The sequence below is a fragment of the Toxoplasma gondii genome, chromosome VI, assembly GCF_000006565.2.
Source record: "Toxoplasma gondii ME49 chromosome VI, whole genome shotgun sequence".
In the NCBI taxonomy this organism is placed as follows: domain Eukaryota; phylum Apicomplexa; class Conoidasida; order Eucoccidiorida; family Sarcocystidae; genus Toxoplasma; species Toxoplasma gondii.
This window is the reverse complement of record NC_031473.1, coordinates 2,489,497-2,509,750: the sequence shown is the minus strand read 5'-3', so window position 1 is coordinate 2,509,750 and position 20,254 is coordinate 2,489,497. Positions and strand designations below refer to the sequence as shown.

The 20,254-nt window shown below is 51.5% G+C and overlaps 2 protein-coding genes across 2 annotated transcripts; one reads left to right on the top strand and one right to left on the bottom strand.

Moving 5' to 3' along the window:
- Nucleotides 1-2,582: 2,582 nt before the first annotated feature.
- On the top strand, nucleotides 2,583-8,213 carry TGME49_243290 (hypothetical protein). The gene is made up of 2 exons (XM_002366788.2): nucleotides 2,583-5,417; nucleotides 6,215-8,213. The coding sequence occupies exons 1-2, from the start codon at nucleotides 4,034-4,036 to the stop codon at nucleotides 6,730-6,732; spliced, it is 1,902 nt and encodes a 633-aa protein (XP_002366829.1). The 5' UTR covers nucleotides 2,583-4,033; the 3' UTR covers nucleotides 6,733-8,213.
- Nucleotides 8,214-9,050: 837 nt separating this feature from the next.
- Nucleotides 9,051-20,138, bottom strand: TGME49_243280 (Met-10+ like-protein). The gene is made up of 12 exons (XM_018780666.1): nucleotides 18,342-20,138; nucleotides 17,616-17,902; nucleotides 17,136-17,237; nucleotides 16,171-16,307; nucleotides 15,526-15,633; nucleotides 14,915-14,970; nucleotides 14,002-14,057; nucleotides 13,417-13,544; nucleotides 11,833-12,232; nucleotides 10,972-11,192; nucleotides 10,214-10,267; nucleotides 9,051-9,512 (listed from the first exon to the last, which is right to left on the bottom strand). Exons 1-12 carry the CDS (start codon nucleotides 19,388-19,390, stop codon nucleotides 9,426-9,428), a joined length of 2,685 nt encoding a protein of 894 aa, XP_018637503.1. The 5' UTR covers nucleotides 19,391-20,138; the 3' UTR covers nucleotides 9,051-9,425.
- Between the last annotated feature and the right edge of the window lie 116 nt (nucleotides 20,139-20,254).

The window sequence follows — 20,254 nt, the reverse complement described above, 5'->3', positions numbered from 1 at the left end:
TCGCTTGTACACAAAAGAACGCGGATCGATCTTTTGTTGACCTGGCACCTGTATTGGAACTGCGTGAAAGCTTTTTATGTCCGGTGCGTGTGATGCTCACGCAGAAAGGAGGCACAAAAACGAAGCTCTTGCGTGCTACACTTTTTGCCGACTCGTGTTCCTTCTGAAACGTATTGAATCCTGTTTCTTGGAGGTTTCCTTTTGCACCCCCAGCGGCGGAAAGGACCCTCACTCTGCAGCAAGGGCACATAACACCAGCACGGAGGAAGTGTGCAAAGCGAGTTTACAGAAAATCTTGTGGAGCGTTTTTTTGTAGAGATTCTAAATCATCCCCTATCGACAACAGCAAGCAATGGCCACCTTGTCCCGATAAACGCCAACGCAAAAACCGATTTCAGAAGCTTGAAATGGACTTCGTTTCCGTTTTTCTAAAAAGGCACATCGCATGAGACCCTTCTGACACAAAGTTGACTGGTAGTGCATGCATAGGTTCGAAGATAAACGTAACACTACCGAGAAATTGAACGGACAAACTCCATACACAGTACAAAGACATTTACAGTTCTTCCACGCAAAAGATCTCCGGGAACGTACGCAAAACGCAATCGGGAACAGCGTCTATGCTGCAGCCTCGAGGGTGCTGAAGGTGGTTTGTGAGTGCCCTTTAGTCTCTTTGAAGTTCGTTTCTTAGTCGACAGTCGACAAAAGAACGGAGGAAACTCGTGGACCTTTGGAGGTGAGGTGAAGGAAAGAGTGCGCGACAAGAAACAAAGATGTGGTTGAGTGGACAGGAAAGCTTTGGATTTTTTCGAAGCTGTAGAGGCTTTCTGGAAGAGTCGAGAGTGTCTATTGCACCTTGAGACGAAACAACTCTTCCACCGCATCTGTTGCAGTCAGATGTTTCTTGGCCAATGCTTTTTACAGAAGAAAGCAAGGCCATAAGACGGGCAGGAGCCCATGTTGCGTAAGCAAGTAGCAGGTCCGAAGCCTGAATGGCGACACTCGGTCAAGTCCGGGGTGGGGGCTATCTTTGCACAACGCTTATGTTCTTTGCGTCACATGTATGAGGTATTGCGATTAGGCGTATGAACAGCAAGAGAAAACTGCTCCTCAGATGGTAAATGAGCTCGTAACGTCTCCCTTACTGCCTACCTGGTTCTACGATTTCACTATTTACTAGCCCTCTCTGCGAACGAATAAAGGATCAAAAGCGGGATATTTCTTGCCGCCGAGTCTTTTCAAGAATGAATTTGACATCCACACAAAAACGTAAACTATCGGTTGCGGTGAGCTTCACCTATCGCTTCACCTATCGCTTGCGCCTTACCATCGCTGGTAACGAACAGGAGTCTACGTGAAGGAAATTTTCCAGCTCACTGTGGCATATCAGAAGACACAACCAAAACCGGCATTTGCCGCCTGCGCCATTTCATCGCCTCCTTTGCCGGGGACAGCCTGGCAGAGATAGTTCCGTTTGTGGGGCAGACGAAAGCGCACCGAGACGCGGTAAACTCTCCTCAGTGACGGAGAACACTTTGTGCTCACCATCCGTGGAAAATCCTACCACTTCACACTTTCGTAAAAGACGCAGAAAGTGTGCTTCTTTCCTCTGCCCGGACAGCACTCAGTTCTTCTCCCAGAAAACGAGTGAACTGTTGCCCGCAAGAGACGAACGACCTCGTTCTGGTCCGTTGCGCGCTGCTGCGTCTGTTGATAGTTCCGGATGCGTGCCGTCGACTTGTGAGACAGCTGTGAGGAAAGCCGTGACACCGAAAGATCTTGGGGACACTGAAAAGAAGGAATAGAGAGTTGACCAGTCCCCGGCCTACTTTGTTCCACGAGTGCGAGTCAAGCTATCTACTTTCTGGAAAGCAGCACTCCACACAGACATACAGATGAAATTATATAAGCATATGAACTTGTACACATGTACAAACATACACGTGTTCCTACATATATACAGTATTACATTTACATGTATTCGGATATACATGTATCTTATGTATCTATATACTGATGTATACATATACATATATATATATATATGCATCTGTATATCACACCGTTGAACAAGACGGTGTACTGCGTTGACTGCACGTTGCCTTTTTCCCCTTTTTCCCGTGCAAATGTCGGATGGATTCGTCGTTGCCATGCGTCACGAAGGAAGCCTTTTTCTAGCTCTTCGATCATGTTTAACCTGGAAGGAACTGAAGGATTCCCCTCTCTGTAGATCTTCTTTTGATGCATGCAGAGAGCCAGCTGTGAATACGATTTTGGTGTATATGGTCACAGTCGCGCTATGGTGCACAGACAGCACCACTCATTTCAGCACAGCCCTTTTCCGGTCACTGTGTTTCACTAAAAGCGAAATGTGAAGTTTCATCTGTTACCCTGACTTTGTTCGACTGTGTCGTGCATGCGTTTGAGGTGTTTGTCTCCCGCCCAGAACTCTGCAGATTTGTGTTTCGTTGGCTTTTTCCATAGACACAGAATCGCTGCACGAGGATCCGGTACCGCGCTTGCCGCGCCTCGAGGCGAAAGCGACTTCTTCTTTTACTTTGGTTGGGTCTCCTTTTCGTCAGCAACTCTGCTGCTCCCACCGACACGATTTATACATCAGAAGAAATGGAGGTAGAATGGCAGTTCAAGCCGATATGATAGCCGCAACGAGCATCAGTTGTTGACGTGTGAAGATGACAGGCAGATGCACTTTTGGAACCTCCGATTCCGAATTTATTTACTTCCTGCGCCGGCTTGCGAAAGGCATGTACGTGCAGGTTGAGATGCGTAGAACGACTATAAAATGCTACATGTAGGCAGCAGGAGGTAACGGGATACAACGGGGTGCGTTCGTTTGCTGTGAGAATCGCTCCAGTGTACACAGAAGAAAAGTTAGTTTATAGTCCGTACCCACTTGTTTGAAATTGTCTGCATTTGGCTCAGGTCGCCTGGCCAGGCGCTTCTCTAGCCGTCTCAGTGCTTCCGGGTGAGGTCACCTCGACTTTTTTTGAAAGTGCGGGGAGGAAAGCGTTGTAAACAGAGGCGAAACGTTGCCTTCCGTATTCTCACTCGTTCCAGCCACATGTGTGTCCGTTTTTCGCTCGAAAATTCCCCTTTCTGCCGAAAAAGATGGAGTGAGGCGCGACACCAGTCGAGCGAAGGACGACGGTGGCGGGGGGGAGAGGGTGCACGGCGCGCGTTCGCCACAGGCGCATGGAGTTTTCCGTTTCATCCTTTCGTTTTTCCGCGTTCAGGATTTCTTCGCCGATACCGTCCAAACTCTCTTTCTTATGCTTGGACGGGTTGCCCGTTTTCCTTTGATTCGTTTTCACGCGCGCTTTTGCCGGCTTGCCTTCCTTTTCTTCTTTGTTTCAGAGTCTCGGAGGTTCCACTCGCGCTGTGCGGAATTCTCCTGGGACTTGGCTTCTGTTCGCTTGTTGAAATTTGCATTTCTTCTATCTGGATTTGTCGCTATTCCGCAAACTGCCGAGTAGCCATTCGGCGGTGTGTACATACACCTGACTCCGTGGCGGTTCGCTCCAGTCTCGCCCGCTTACCAGCCAGTTTTCCGGTGCAGAAAGGCGCCCGCTCCCAAGCGTTGGCCCTCGCTGTTTCGTTGCTTTCCCCATTCAACCTCATCGCTCTCTTTTTTCTGCTTTAGCGTCAAGCGAGTAAGGGAGAACGCTTCTACGCCGGACCGGTCACCGCTTCTGGAGGCCCGGCCTCTCGCGTTTCCCCGTTTTTTGCCGCGCATGTTCACGATGGTGCTCCCGAGACACATACGTCTGAATGGGAGTTTGCGTGGACAGACGAAATCCTCGAATTCAACGGTGCGCTCCTGAATGGAACGGTACGCGCTTCGCTCGCCTTTCGACGCTACCCCCCATCCGAAGAGAATACGCGCAGAACTGATGACGTAAGTCCGGACAAGACGCAGCTTGTGGGTGAGTCGCGTTTTGGCTCTCGCAACCCTGCAGGTCGTTGACCATCGCGTCGTCTGTTTTCCGCTGTGCATATTCGCCGTCACCGCACCATGAACATGCTTCAGACTTCTTCTTGGCGCTGTGTGCGCGAGAGAGAGGCGCCAAAAGCCGCGACTTCTTCTGCCCGTTGCGCTCGCCACCCAACTCCCGACTGCTCCGCCGTCGCTCTCGCCTTGTCTGCATGCTCTGCCTTTTCTTCGCGTTCGTCGAAGACTCCGTGCTGCCCTCACGCATCTGTCGCGCTCACCCGGAAAAACCAGTTCTCGCTTCACTCTCAGTTCTCAGCCTCGCGGCTGTCTCCTCCAGGAACTCGGCGTTCCTTTCTGCTCGCTCTCTGCTTCCTGTTCCTCTTCGGTGCAAGACGGTGTGTCTCCTCTCCGTCTCCAGTCGACGTCACAGCCACTGCGCCTTCGCCCTCTCCTCCCGCTTCTCCTGCCGCAGGAGCGGTGCGTGACGACCAAGAGAGAGTCCTTCCCTCGGTGGACAGAGGTTTGGTCGAGCTGCTCGCGGCGTATCGCAGTGCGGAAGAGAAGAGGGAACTGTCTGCGGCCGACCGAGACGCTCTGTTTTCGCTGCTTATCGAGGTCGCGGATGCAAATCGCGATGCGAGGCATCCGCCTTCTTCCGAGCACGACTTCCGCGCCTCGTTTCAGGGGGAGACTGGGTTCGGAAGTCTAGAGCGAGGCGGCTCGAGGCCTCGCCAGCCTTCCTCTCCGCGGTTCCCTGAAGCCGCGCGGGGCGGCGACGACTGGCGAGGCTCCGGAGAGGAGGGACGAAGGAGCTGGGGGAGAGACGAAGAAGGAAAGGAACGCGAGAGGGAGGCGAGACGCGACGCAGGCAAGTCGACTTTCCCCGCTGCCCTCGTCTTTGTCTGCATCTGCGTCTCGTCGCTGCTCGTGTTTGTTGTCGTGCGTTTGGAGACCAAGGCGATGATGCGGGGAGGCAAGCGATCGAGGCCAACGAGAAAGTCGACTCGAACGGCGAGCACTGGGAGCGACGAAGGCGAAGAGAGCGACTCGCGCTGCCGAGAGGAAAATGCGTCGTTGCGTGGTAGACGCGCTCACAGAGAAGCGACCGAACGAGAAGGGAACCTGTGCGGACTCTCCGCGGCTGCTCACGGCAGCCTCAGACGCAGACGACTGTCGCAGGACCGGGAAGAGTGCGAGCGTCAGGAAGCCAGAGTCGGCGGGTGTATGCACACCAACGCGGTGCGGATCACGTACCCACTGCGCTCCACCTTCTCAGACATTGAGGAGGAGCGGTCTATGTCGGTCAGCGGAAGCGAGAGAGGGAGTTCTTCTGATTGGGGAAGGCAACTCGGCGTCCGGAGAGTCCCAGGCGCAGCGTCGGGTGCAGGAGAGAACGAACGCGAAACAACGCCAGGCTTTGCCAAGAAACGCGGCGCTGGCTTGACAGGCCAGGAACCTTTTCCAGGTAAACGTGCATGATCTGAAGTCGCTGTAACGAGTTGCGGATGGAGACAATCACTGGAGCCGAGAGTTCGGCTTCATCGAAAGGCGTCGATCCACCGGAAGACACACACGTGATTAGAGCTGGGGGTTTCTTTTTGCTTCTGACTTTCCTTCTCGTTTCTCTTCCCGACGCGATTTCCAGCGTTCTTTTCACTGAGAGGTTTCGAGTTCTCTCCTCTCTTTTTCGTTTTTGCCCAATAATGAGCTGCTCCCCGTTTTCTCCGGCTCTCTCCCCATCTGTCCCGTGACTCCTTTTCGTGTCTTTCCTCGTTTTTACGGATCCACCTTCGAGTTTCCAGAGCGCGAATTTCAGGCATCGCAGAACAGAGGGTACCCCTGGGGAAATGGACTTTCGATTTTCCAGTTTCGCTTTGAAGCACCCTCTTCCATGCATTTCGAAGAAGGTGCCGGATGATCGTCCTGCACTTTCAGTGTCGCTCTCTCCCGTGCGTCTTTCGGGGACCTTTAAGGACGGGGGGATACACGCTGACCCCGTCGACGTTTCTCGTTTCCCTCTTGTTTCTTCAGTCTCTGTGTGCCTTTTCGCGAGTGAGAACTGCACCTCTCGAAACGGAGTAAACCGAACTCGTTTTCTGCCTCTCTCTCCTTGCGACCCCACTGGAATGCTTAAGACAGCGAAAAATGTTGGATTTCCATGTATCCTACGACATTAAGTTTATTCCACATCGGTTCCGTTCTAGGCCACGTGGTGCACGATGCGTCCTTCCTTCCGTTGCTCCTTGCGTTTTTCGCATGCAGACCAAGCTGACGGACCCTTTGCTGCGAGTGGGCAACCTCCGCGTCCGACCGCTCAGGTGGAAGAGAAGCAGCAGACTTACGAGGACCTTTGCACACAGTTGTTTTGCCGCCTTGCCGCTCTCGTCCCTGCGAGCGACCCTTACCCAGCCTCGCAGGCGAAGAAGGCTCCCGAGAAAGAGACAGAGGGAGACAGTGAGGACAACGGAGACTCGAGCGCAGAGGGTGCGGGTGGGGAGAAAGGAGACAAGGCTGGGGCAGAAGAGGACACTTGGAGGGGCGAAGCTGCCAAGAGAGAAGCAGGGGAGGTTCTGAGTGCGATTGATCGAATGCTGAAAGACATCGAGAAGGATTTCAGTACGAATCGAGCAGCACTCGTGACTTGCATGATTCGATGCTGCAACACACTTCTTCGTCTGGATGGCCTCACGCTCCTCAGTCGATGCAGAAACGAAGTTGAGTTGCGCGACAGGGCGCAGAAAGTGATCGAAACGGTCGTTCCCTGCATCTGGTCGTCGTAGAAAGGCGAAGGACGGATCGACAAGGAAGCCGAGCGCCCGCGCATGTGCGTCATGGCCTTCTGTTGAGATGGCGAGGGCGCAAAGACGCACTGCCGAGATCAGAAGTTGTGTGGGGAGGCCCTGAGAGACAGGGCGGTGGTCGGGGCTCTCGTCTCCGCAGCAAAAAGGCTGAGGAGTCGAAAAGGACGAGAGACACCGTCGCGTGCGGTGGGGAACCTAAGGCAGGGCAAGGCAAACTGTCTCCCTGGAGAGACTCTCTTCTCTCTCCTGGTTTTTGTACAGAGGGCACAGACCCAAGGACAGGACAGGAATCGGCTCTGATGCGGGGATTTCACTGCTGCACGGCGCATTCGCCCCTGTCTCGCGCTTCGTCGCACGGAAACTTCAGATGCTCCTCTTCCGTGTCTGTGCATCGCATAAATGCAATTTTCAGAGATAAAGCATACAGCCGAGGAACTAGGTATGTCGACCATCCTCCTGTTTGTGCATGTTCCTTTTGTATTTTTGGGGAAGCAAAGGACGCTTCAGCGCCTTGTGAGTGGGAAAGGCGTCGTACCATTCACCTCGTTGCGCGAGTGTGTCGTCGGCAACGAACCTCCCGCTTCTGCGAGAGACGTTTCCACGCCCCAAAGAGAGCGAAACCATTTTTTTCTCCACCTGCACACACCCCGTTCTGCGACTGCGGCCGCATGCGCTGTCTCCCCGCGGCGTGTCTGGTGAGACGAAGTGAAGAACCCAGCGGCTATTGCGCCTTCAAAGATTCACCGCTCGTACCGCATGCAGAAAACAGTGCGTTAATTTCCCTAAAACTCAAGAGAAAGTGGAAACACAGGTCACAAAGAAGGAATGCCCGCAGACCGCTGGAGGTGCAGAGCAAACCTACAGCGAATGTTGGCGTAGGTGCAAAACAGCTACACTCTTTCAGGAAGACGCAGAAGAACAGGAGGAAGAGTGGCGGAGGCAGATGTCCGCAGGGAAACATACGGGTGAACTTTTGCAAAGTTGCTTCCCAACCTCTGGGTTCGGGCGCCTATGCTTTCGTACTAGAAGAAAAGTTAATATTTTGCGAATGAACTTTGGCAAAATACTCAAAAACATCTGGACGTTTTCACCCTTTATGCTGCGCAGAGGAATCAGAATGTGCGACCCACTGCAGAGGAAGTGAAGTGCAATCAATAATAGTAAATGGCTTGACTGTGAAGGGAACGCAAAAACACAAGTCGACATGGAAATGTGCCTGTATGCTGCTGCCCCTTTACGCAGCACAAAAGCAACGTATATTTATCGAAATGGAAATGTGCGAACGTCTTGCTGTCTCCGTTGGTTTACCAATTCTGATGCGGGAGAAATTTGGGACTTTGATTTTTCAACACTACGCGCCTGCTTCCTAAATTTCTTCGACGCTCTGGGTGCGCTCGGTGTGCTCACCGCTGCTCACGTGAAGGACACAGAGTGGGCACACAACGCCTTTTTCTCGGGTGAAATAACTTCGATTTCAGAAACAACTCATTTTTCCGGAAATGTTTCGTCGATCGGCTTCCTCGTATCCTCGGCGCGGCTGCCATCATGAAAGAAAAACGGGTGTTTCACAGTCACTGGAGAGATCCGATTTCACACTGTGTAGCAAAAAACGCCTTCAGGCGCTGATACAATCCGAGGATTAGAACTCCCAATATTATCTGACCTGTTATCCCCGGCAGATGGTGTCTCACGGATGTTGCCAGCATGAATTATTATTTGCGTTGATGAGGGCAGGAAAACTGCTCCCTGAACACTGAGTCCGGTTCTTTGCCTCTGTGAGCCAATACAGGAGACTGCGACAGCTAGGAAACAGTCTGTGAGAACCAATATAAACGCTAGGCAACAAACAGGGAAGTCGCCGTCTTCCAGCTAGCGACAACAGCCGTAAAACACCCCCCCGTCCCAAGGCAAACATCTGTTCACTTTGATACACTTTTCTCAACTTAACTATTCATCTACCTCTCCGCGCATATGTATATACCTGATTAGATACCTATGAATACGTACAGCTGTGCCTGTGCATGCAGATCAATGAAACGCCTCTAGAGCTACGAGAGTATAACTTCTCTAGTTTCCCCTCTACTTACGTGAGAGTTGACATTTCGATGCAACCATTTGGATTTGGAAGCATACACTTGCATTCGCAAGATACATACATACATATATATATATATATATATATATATATATATATATATATGATTGTCGGTCCGTGTGTGTGCAGGTACGTGGATGAGTGGAGCTTCGTTGAGGGGAGAGAATGTGGAAATGGACACCGTTGTTGCCGCGGGGATGGGGGAAGAACGAACAGTTTCTCAGTTGTCGAAGAAAAGAGTCTTGTTAGAGCATCCTTTCGTTTTGTTCGTACGCACAGCAAAACCGAAGAGAAGAAAACTCGGCGTCGCATGCACAGACTCATGAACGTCAGGCTGCAGTTCGTTCTGCGACAAGACAGGCAGTCGCCAGCGCTGACCGTGGAGGAAAAAGACGAGCAAATGCAGCAGTCGAGAAAACGGAACACAGCGCGGCCATACGAAGGAAGGAAAAGAAAGGACTACCACACACAGAAAAAAGACATGAGCTGGAAGAGGGAAGAAGAGAGAAGGCGAGAGAAGAAAGGAGAGGCGACGCAGGGGAGTTTTTTCTCGAAGAAAGCCAAGAGAAACATCTTTTCAGGAAGGCGGGGACGTGGAGAGGAAACTGAAAGGAATGTCGAAAGAAAGGCAAAACATTCGTTTGTTCGGAGCTACGTCGCGCACCTGAGAAGACAGAGAAGAGGGCAGAAAAAAACTGAGAAAGCCCCTACAGAAGAGAGCAACAAGAGAACGTGTGAGGACAGAAAAACGACCAAAGGAAGCAAAAAAAGATGAACATCCGCGTGTAACGAGCTTCTCGAAGAAAAAACAGCTCCCACAACGATTCAAACAGCGATGCTTTTCTTGGACAAACATCCAACACTCGGTCCTTCTCCTTTTTTTCTCCCGGAAGTGCCTTTCTATGTACACTGAGATTCGCAGAAAATACACAAACATATATATATATATATATATGCCAAGCAGAATAATCTACAAATATGATTTAAATGGATAAATACCATATGCCACACTACCATATGCATGCATATCAACAGCAGACAATTGTACAGATGTACACATATACATATATATATATATATATATCTGGAGAGAGAACAGCGATCTGACAGCTTGAATATCACGATGCTTTCCGACTAAGAGAACAGGCTAGGTGGTTTCGACCGTTTCTGTGTCCACAGTGGAGACGCCGAGAAGAAAGGCTTCAATTTCGTTGCTTTCCAGGGTACCTAACTTGGATGAAGCAAGTCCGCATCTCCCCGACACAGCGGCCCGTTTCGACTGCTTGAATTCAATGCATGCAAATCAGGATTTCCTGGCCACAGAACTATTTTCTTTTATTCAAAGGAGATTCCCCGGACGCTCACTTCGCGCACAGCGACGTCTTCAGGCCAAAAGCCGAGAGACTTCTCCACCCGTGGCTGAGAAAGAAAAAGAAAGGCGAAAAAAGCAAAAAGGAAGAAATGAGAAAAAACAAGTGAAAACCGAGAGGAAAATGGAAGAAAAGAGAAAATAAGGAAAAAAAACGAAAAAGAAAAAATTTGCAAGAAACCCAATGGAAAAGAGGTAAAAATGAAAAAAAAGGAAAGAAAAGAAGAAGAAAACGGAAAACAAGGTAAGAAAAACGCTTGAAAAGGAAAAAACGAAGGAGCAGAAAGGCGAATGAGAGGAAAAATACGAGTGAAGACGAACAGAGGCATACAAAGATGGACACAAAGAGCAGAGGAGAAACAGGTGAGGGCAACGTCCGACCCACTGCGGAACTGGTGAGAAGAGGAGGAATACGGGAAGAAAGCATACGGGGAAAAAGAAGAGAATAAATCAAAACTCAGCATTACCTCAGCGGGTCTCTCTCCAGGTGGGGAGACAGGTTTTGGACAAATGAGAACTAGCACTACACAAATACGCAGTAACACATGAAATACTTTCGTTTACACATATACATACATTTTGTCGTTTTGTATACAACCACATACAGATGATGAATGCATACGCATATATATATATATATATATATATATATAAATAATTATATTTATATCAATGTACATAAACTTACGTATACACGCATACATCTATGCACATGCATGCACATAAATACACATGTTGAGATTTTGGTTTTTACCCTCAGTTCGATTTCAGGAGGGGAGGAGCGAGAGAAGGCATAGCAGTGAATGCGGTGACGAAGACCTTCAATCTGCCTTATTTCTTCTTCTGTGGGCGCCGAGGCATCACTGCACATGAAAGGCTCTCCTTGTTCGCCTTCACCTGCCTCACTCTCTCCACCTTTCTCTCTCTTCCCTTCTGAAGAAGAGCCGCTCCCCGTCAAGAGACCTGCAAAAACATCTGAAAAAGAGCGAAAAAACAAGGACAAACGGGACGCGCTTAAAGCGAGACTACAGGCCAATACAAGCCAGGCATGCACATGCATTCGGCTTGTTTCACGAAACATACACAGACACCTGCACCTCTCTATAAATATGTCGAACGCGTGCATCTATCTGTGTCAGTCTATATCAATCTATAAAGAAAATTCACTATTCTGTAGCTAGACGTTGTGTGCTGCATATCTGCGCCTATAAAAGAAAACCCATGAGAAGACGTCGGGTGCCTCGAGGCACACCTATACCTACATATATATATATATATATATTTATATATTTATATTTGTATTTATATATTTGTATTTATATATTCATATTTATATATTTGTATTTATATGTTTGTATGTATGCACATATGCATCACAAAGTGGGGAGTCGAATTCCCGCGCAGAACTGAAGATAACAATGAACGCTCGGATCGTTATGCGCTAAAACCTAAACCATAAAGAGGTGAAAACAGCACAAGACACCATTTGCGGCTTTCTGCAGACAGATGATGTTTTGGTTTCAATCTTCAAGCTCGCCTTCGCTGGGGTCGCTGTGTGGCACAGGCTTTGCGCCTTTTTTGTTTCGAGTAGGTTTGGACGAGCTCTCGCACGTACCTAGGAAGTCGATGGCCAGTTCGGGAAGGTTCATGAGATAATGGCATTCGATTTGCGTCTTTTCGTTGACGAGGCTTTCCTCCCTTTTCTCCGCGTGAGCAGAGTCGCCTTCGACCTCCCCGGCCGCTTCGGCGCCCTTTGTCGCCCGGCAGTTCGCCTCCGCTTCGGGAGTTGTTCTTCGCTTCTTCGCTGAGCTGGCTCCCTCGCCGTTCGTCTCTTTTTCTCCGCGTTTCTGCTTCTCCTCGCTTCGCGTCAGAGCTCCAGCAGACGCCTGCATGCAGTTTTTAACTAGGTCTCTGCGCAGCCACACCAGTCTTGCGAGCTTCTCGGGGGAGCCTGCGACTCTGCGGACGAAGGCGCGCGCGTCCAAGTTGAACAGGCGCAGACACTCACTGGAAACCTGAGAAAGGAGAAGAAAGACAGGAAGAGACACGGGGAAAAGTGAGAAGGCGAGAAAAAAGGAAACACAGGGAGAAAGGTACACCGGAAAAAGAAGACACAAGGGAGGAACAAGCAGGAAAATGGCGATGAGAGAAAATGAGGTGACAACTGAGAAGGAACAGAGAAGACAAAGAAGAAGAGGACGAGCCAGGAAATGAGAAGACGGAGAAGGCGAAAAAGCCGGAACGATGCGAAAGGATACGAAAAAAAACGAACTCGAGCGGTGAAACAGTCAAGAGAGGGATGAGTGCAGAGGCGTTGGCGACGCGGAGGTGACGGTGAAACGAAGGGAGAAGACGAGAGGAACCGTGACCAGAACAACAAAGAGTCATGTGCGCATGTATATTAGCCATAGAATTACCACGGTTATCCATGTAGTAAAGACCATCAAACAAACTATAACTGTTTTAATGAGCCATTCGCAGTTTAGCCGTATAAAAGCTTATACTTAGACATGCATGGCTTAATCTTTAAGACAAGCATATGACTACTGGCAGGATCAACCAGGTTAATATGTTCCTGAGACACACCACCTCGAAAACACCAAACAAACACTCAATCAACCGTCTATTCTCCGGCCTCTTTCGTGTTTTATGGCATAAACAGAAGTGTAAGCCTGCCTCACTCAAGGTTCTACATCAAAACGCGACGTTTTTTGGTCGCCCGGTGAGCCTTAACAGCAGCAACACTGGTTCCTCATGATACGCTTGAGGTATTTGAAACAACAACGCCTTCATCCTGAATCGAATCATCAGGAATCATGGTCGATGATGTTACAAATCAACAAAGCTTGTCCACCTCAACCAGGAAAACAAACTTAACGCCTGACACCGTGGCACCTCGAGGGATCAGCCGCTGTGCGAAAACGAAGAAGACGCTAGAAAAAAAACCTCCCAGGACGACCCAGTATCCTTCTGCGTGTATGGAGACGAAAGCCATGTCTGAATCAACGAAAGCATGCCCAGAGCAAGAGGCCCAACTGTCCTCGTTTTCCGAAGGGACAGGCCTGGAAATTGGAAGCCACCGCCCGACGAGGAGCGACGATAGGAACGTCGATGACCCTTGGCTGCTTGCAAAGAAGCCGAACTGAAACATTCGAAGCTGCATCCACCGCGCGGCTTGCACAGGTCTCTGGAGACGCACCTTGTTGAGAGATCTGTTCTTCTTCATGCAGAGCACTGCATTGGGATTGAAGTCGTTCGCAAGCACGAGACAGCTGCGTCTCTGCGCGAGGAAGAGGGAAAAGGCTCCGACTCCAGCGAAGCAGTCCACTGAAAAGGAATTAGATCAAGCGCAGAAGCCGCGAGGCGATCGGGCAAAAGAGCGACAGAAGAAAAAACGGCCGACAGCGTCGGCTGCGAACCGCGAGGAAGACAGGAACGTTCAATTTGGAGCGCAGAGGACGCAAAGGGAAGAGCGGAGAAAACAGAGCGCTTTTGAAAGAGCACTTTGGGCTCTCGAGCATGCGCGAAACGGAGAAGAATAGATGAGGCGGCAGTGTCTAGCGTTCTTCGTTCAGCGGGGAGAGAAGGAAGCGACAGTGCGTCATCTTGCTGGTTCGTTTACAAAGCACAGACCAGCTGCGACAGAACGAGTGTATTTGGAGAAGACATGCAAAGGTATCTAGGTCTGCAGATATCGGAGCAGACGCGCGTGGAGAGTCGAAACCAAGAACCAAGCCGCAGATTCGTCGCAAACGTTTCCTGGCAGACGGGGGATAAAACTCACAGACAATCGACGACCGAGGAACTTCCGCTGTGATTTTTTCGCGCTCCGCTGCCAGCCTGCAAAGTGGAGACGAACGCCAGGCAGAGACAGGAAGAAAAGGAAAAAGAAACGTCACCGACAAGAAAGACGTTCACCACGGGCTCTTCTTCGGGTGGCATCCTCGTTCGAAAAGGCGACTTCCCGCAGTCTCTCTGGAAGGTTTCTTTCCACTTTCCATCGACATCGAAACTGAACGGTTAGGGTGCTCACACCCAGTGCCCCGTGTACTTGACGAAAAAGCAAGAATCATGCCGACTCGAATTGCCATCTCCTGCTCTTCGACAGAATTTGCGCAGTCCTGTATGCGAGAGCTTCTTTTACTGTTCTGCCACAGAGGGAACGACTCGAGTCTCCGATATACAAAGTGCTCACTCTTTGCCTGCACGTCACTTTCAGCGTCCATGCATTTGCTAGAAAATCGATTTAGAGGTCGATTGCATTTGCAGCGTCATTTCAGACACACTATTTCACTCTGTTTTTTCTTCACCTTCGCTCTTCATTGTTGCGGACTCAAATCTTCTCCTTCGCCGTTAATTTTAACGTATTTCCTCCCTTGTCCTGCTCTGTCGCTGGGTCGCAGATCCAAGCTTCGCAAAAGGAAAGCTTTCAGAGGACGCTTCTCGAACGTCCCCAAGACGCATTCGCTTTCTCGACCAAAGTCCAGGATGAAACCCAATTCCGTCTAATCAAGAGAAAAGGCTTCACAATCATGTGATGATACACTGTTTTAAAGGGGTGTGTTCAAAGCTTCAGACACCACGCATTTTAAGGTGATCATGTTTCTGAACTCCCCTTTCGAAGGCAGTCTCCCGTCTCTTGAAAACCAGGAAGGCTGTTGGCTATCGGTTTCTTCCTGGCGCATGCGTAGCTCTACCTGGAGTTCCAGTAGACCCGTTCGTAGTCAATTTCAAAGTGCATGTCGTTCTCCTTCTGCAGGTAAATCGCGAGAGAGGAAAGAAGAGAGACAAGGAGGTGCGAGCGCGGAACGAAATCAATGGTCGAAATGCTGGGGTGGAGACGAAGCAAACGAAAGAAAAAGAAACGAGCGACAACGAAATCAGAGCCTTTCCCGTTAGATCCCTCAATTAAATTCGTTTAGGAGCTCTCCGATTTGAAGTGTATGCTCGCCAGGTACGGTAACTTTTTCCTTCCTTGGAAATGAAGGAAATCCAGGAACAAGAGACTGCTGAGAAACCTGGCCGAGGATCACTTGTCGGTGAAGCATGCGTGGAGCGCTCCTGTTTTCTCTCTCCCACAAAAAGGCGAGAGAAACGCGTAGTGCGACACCAAGCGCTGGTTTTTTTAAGGAAGCGTCGGCGACCTTATCAAAAGCCGTCTTCGGCTTTATTTCTGGGAGTCGCCTGACGCTCCTTGTTTTCTCCAGTTGTCTCCCCATTTTCTCCCCGTTTCCGGTTCGTGAAGGCTGAGGACTCGCCCTGAGGAGGATGTGATTCGAAAAAAGCTCTTCGATTATCTTGGACCCACCAGCCGAGCGACAAACCGCGGTTCTCCGCCTAGATGCTCGAACTGCAGCTCTCGCCACTGAGACGCAATTCCAGTCTTGTTTACCACCGTCGCGAGTCCCAGCTGCTTCTGAAGAAAGAGGCCGACGCGCAGAAAGGAGACGCGAAAAAGGGAGCTCGACATTCGCGCGAAACAGAGCAGGAAAACAGAAAGAGTTGGGTCTCAAGATCATCCTCGGAAGACAAAAGAAACAGGGGAAAAGAAGCGAGACGACTCGGAAACAACGTGAGCAGAGAGAAGAAAGAGAGATGGTCTTGCAAGGCCGCCATGAAGGACTCGACAGGAGCGCCCCCGGAGACGACACTCAAGAAGAGAAGGAGAAAAAGCAGAAACGGAGGTGGAAAAATACGGCGGAGTTTCGGAGACAGACGACGCCGATGCCGATGGAGGGGATCGCGACGCACGGAAGAGAGGGAAGTAAAGAGAGAAAGGGTGGAGACGCGAAAGAACACCGAACGCTTCCTTGTCGAGCTGGACGTGGAAGCAGACGGCACCGGTGCAGCGCGGCGAACGAGCAAAAACGGTAGAACAAGGAAAAACGCACGCATAGAAAGACGAGGGCGACGTCGAAGAAGAGGACTTGGGGAGAAGAAGAGAAAGTCTTACATCGAGGAGAAGACGAGCAATGAGAAATCTGTAGGGAAGAAGGTGCTCACGAAGATTCAAGTGTGCAATGTGCCCGACCGTCTCGTAGCGTCGAGGCATGTCCAGATCCGCAGGGACGAGCTTTTTCATGGCTTCCTCTGAAAAAAAAGGCGCCAACGCAGGAGATGCAGACGAAGGAAACGAAGGCGAACGAACGAGAGAAGAAGGGAGAGAAGAACGGCAGAAAGGGCAGAAGACGCGAAAAGAAAGGAGAGGCAGAAGAGGCTGAGAACAAAGACCAAACGCAGGTGTGGAGAGAAAAAGAGAGAGCACAGGCAGGAAGAGGAAAGGCACAGTTGAGATCCACTGCCAAGAGGACAGGCGGCAGACACAGACAGAGAAGCCGCGAACGGAAACCGCTTTCGGGGACGCGTCTGTCTGTCTCTTCGAAGGTCCCGGCTTCATTTCTGCTCGAGGACGGCTTAAGAAGTCAGTGCGGCAAAAGTGACTTTGTGCTTTGACAGCGGCGGCAGAAAATTCCAGCTGCCAGCGCGTCTTGCCGCGCACAAGACAACCTTCGCTTTTCGTTGGGGGCTGCCGCGTCGCGACAGTCGCTTTTCTGTCGTCGGCGCAGAGAGGGATCGCCGGAAGAAGCATGGCACTCGATGAGGTCTTTCGCGAGCTCTAAGAGTTCTGTCTACGTTGCCAGGTGAGTGAGTCACGAGTCTGCGTGGACGCTCTGGACGCTGGGGACAGTGCACTGCATCAACATCTGCTCTGGAGGCCTGGACGGACTGGCGGATGGCGCGAAGCAAGTAACGCGAGTCAAACGAGAGGGGGACTGACTACTACGGAGAGAGATGAAGAGAAGAGAGCGCCTGGCCGTCGAATCACCCCAGAGAAACAGAAGACGACATGAACGGCGACGGGAGAGAACGGTTTGAGAAGACACACGGAAGGCCCACAAGACCGGACGGCCGCCGCACCTGCGGTCAAATGCTTGTAGGAGAGATGCACTGTCTCGCGTCCAACCGTAAAGTTTTGTGTCGACAGCCACTCGCGCACGCTGCTCGGCAGTTGCCGAAGGTCTGAAAAAAGACAGAGACGCAAAAGGCAGAAAGCAATGCGCCGCGACTCACCCATAGAGGGAGACAACGCAGAGAGAGAGAGACAGAGAGACAACGCAGAGACAGAGAGACAGAGAGACAACGCAGAGAGAGAGAGCGCAGAGAGAGAGAGAGACAGCGCAGAGAGAGAGACAGGGAAAGAGACAGAAAGCTCACACGAATCGCCATTGCAGAGAGAGTGCATCCTTTCGCCCCGCAAGGCGTCGGCACCTTGCTCGAGCAGAAAGAACGAAGCAGGTCGCGAAAACCGCAGCGAAGGTGCTCCGTTCGGCATTCCTGCCGATTTCGGCCTTTCGCTGTCTTCCGTCTCTTTCCCTGCGTCTCGGCCAGTCCTCTCACCTTCTTGGACTTCCTCAGAGAGAAGAATGCGCTTCCATTTTGCAACCTGAGTCTTCGCCTCCTTCCGCGCTTCCTCTGTGTCGGCTGCCGGAGCGTCTCCCCCGCTTTGCACCGCTTCGCCAGTCGCATGCGCCTTCTCGCCTTCCTCGCGAGGAGACGTCTGTTCGGCCTGCGCAGCTGTCTCGCTCAGCGCCACAGCATCTGCGAGCATAGCGTTGTCGAAGGCAGAGGCCGTCGAGGTGTCTTCATCACGAACCGACTTGAAGTTGCGGCGATGAAAAAGAAATCTGCGAACGCAGGCGAAGGCGCGAACAGGGAGAGAAATGCGAGAAATGTGAGAACTGCGAGGGAGGAAAAGGAAAGGGGACCTGGGGACATCAGACGCTCTAGGACAGCCAGAGAGAGGACGACACAGGCAAACGCGGTAAAAGGCTTTTGGGGAAGAAGGAACAGCACAGATTCGCGTAAAAAAAGGATCCTTTGTGAAACAACTGATTTCTCGCTTTTTACAAGGCGAGTCGCTGCTCAGCCCTGTTGCGTCCTCGCATTGATCATGCCAGAAAAGGCGGCGGAATCCGCAGGTCACACCGTAGCGAGGAGGGGGAACGATTTGCAAGTTGGAGACTTCCAAGGGTGTTCCATGGAAACGAGACAAAGGTACTTGTCTCCAACTCCTTCCGTTTGCCTCGCTTTCGCAGCGCCTTCCTTGTCGCCACGTCCACCTACTTTTTCACTCTCTTCAGAGCGTCGTTGACTTGTCGCTCTGGCACCCGAAGAAAGGTGAGAGTCAAGTCTTCTCCAATTTTCTCTGGATCGAAGTTCGCCAGTGCTCGAGCTGTTGCTTCCTCCTCCTTCTTCTTCTCCACTTCGTCTGCTTCCTTTCCAGGATCCATTGCCGCAGCTTCAAAGACGTTCAAGCCTTCCCTCGTCGGTGAGATTGAGTCGTCTTGTCTCCGTCGGCCGTTCCGTACTCTTGTGGGGGTCCGCGCCTCAGGAATCCTCAAACGTTCCGTCGGAGTCTCTTCGTCTCCGCCCTGTTCAGACCGGAGTTCTACGGTCTCCTCCCCGCCTCGTTCTTTCTCCTTCCACTCCTGTACTCCTGTCCTTCCTTGTCTTTTTCCGTTGTCGGCTTGCTCCGTCAGTGTGCCTTCCTCGTCCTGAGTGTCGGCTTCTTCCTCTCGCTCCGGTCGATCCTCTGTCGTTGTCGTCGACGCCTTCGCTCGTTGGAGACTTCCTTCTTCGTCTGTCGGAGCCAGTTCCTCCGCTGTCGATGTCCTGTCCTCTCCTTCCGATGCCGCACCCTGAACTGCTTCGGAAGGAGGAGCTGCAGAGAGGCTAGATTTTGCAGGCAGCGACGAGGAGGATGAGGACCGGTCTCCGAGGAGAGGTAACTCGGTGAGAAAGGATCGCAAAGAAGAGGAGAACGACGAAGACGGACTAGAGGCAGAAAAGAGTGGAGAAAAGGTGGACTTCGCTGCGAATCTTCTCAGGCTGCGTCGCTCGTCGCCCCCTCGTTCGCCTCGAATAGCGATGCTTCTCCGTCCAGGCACACGAAGAGGAAGACTGGGGAGAAAGGAAGGCGCGACATTCGATCGCGGCGAAGACCTCGACTCGCGAGTGCAGACGTCGGGGGCGGGAGCTGGCGGCGACAACGACAAAGAGGGGAAGGCGTTCGTTCCTGTCTTTCGAACGAGGAGGGCAGCGGCGACGGAAGAGGCGGGACGCGTCAACAGCAAGAGGAGCGGAAGCAGACGAAACGCAGAAGGTCCGCGCATGAAGAAGACGAGAAAAGGTCAAAGAGCGAAGGAAAGAGGCAGCGTCCGGCGAGGAAAACGTTCAAACTTGAATTTCCCCTCGGACTTGAGTGCGACGACCAGCCACCCGGGTCCACCGCCGAATGCATGCGGTTTCGCCGAACTCCCTTGAGAAAAAAACACGGCGCATTCTAGGACGACAGACTCGGCGACGGTTCCCTATGAAGACGGGAAGGCAGAACGAAGAGGGTGAAAGAAAACCAACGGTTTTTTCGGACAGGAAACATCGAGGTGTCTTCTGTTTTCACACCGTAGGCGCGGTTGAGAACGTCTGTGTCGGGCAACAACGCGGAGAGAGAAAAGTCAGGGAGAACGGCGGAAAAGAGCGAGAAATCAGAAAAAATGGCAGACGCGAGAGAGAAAGGAAATCACGGCGATCGTTGAAGAAGAAGAAAAGGAAGAAGAGAACTGGCGAAAAGCTTCGATTTTCTCCATCGAGCCCCGAGTGTTTTCCTTTTTGTGCATGCGTTCGCTTCGCAAAAAAGCGACATGCCCACCCCCCTCTCGACGCTGGCCGGCGCGTGCTCGGCGACAGCGTTGCTTCTTTGTCTTGTCATTTTTCTTCTGTTTTTGGGATCGAAGCTTTCCTCTTTTTCTGAGCAACAGACGAGAACTCGAGCGCCTCGGCTGGGTCCATCCGGACTCTCACTCTCCGCAGAAGACCTCGTTCGCCGGGCGCGTCTTCCTTTTTGTGGCTTTCGGTTGCAGAGAGACGCTGCCGAAGCGGTCAACAGGGACCTCTGGAGAAAGCCGATGGTAAAAACCTCCTTCTCCTCGCCTTGCTTCACTCCCTAGCACCCAAAGTCGCGTGAGACGCTCGCGGCC

Coding starts and splice junctions, on each gene's coding strand:
- TGME49_243290 (XM_002366788.2), top strand. CDS start 4,034: ATGAACATGCTTCAGACTTCTTCTTGGCGCTGTGTGCGCGAGAGAGAG. Junction 5,418..6,214: donor AGGCCAGGAACCTTTTCCAG/GTAAACGTGCAT, acceptor TTTCGCATGCAG/ACCAAGCTGACGGACCCTTT.
- TGME49_243280 (XM_018780666.1), bottom strand. CDS start 19,390: ATGCGCGGACCTTCTGCGTTTCGTCTGCTTCCGCTCCTCTTGCTGTTG. Junction 10,268..10,971: donor CTCCTGAAATCGAACTGAGG/GTAAAAACCAAA, acceptor TTTCTTTCTCAG/CCACGGGTGGAGAAGTCTCT. Junction 9,513..10,213: donor AAGACGTCGCTGTGCGCGAA/GTGAGCGTCCGG, acceptor CTGTCTTCTCAG/GTGCGCGACGTAGCTCCGAA.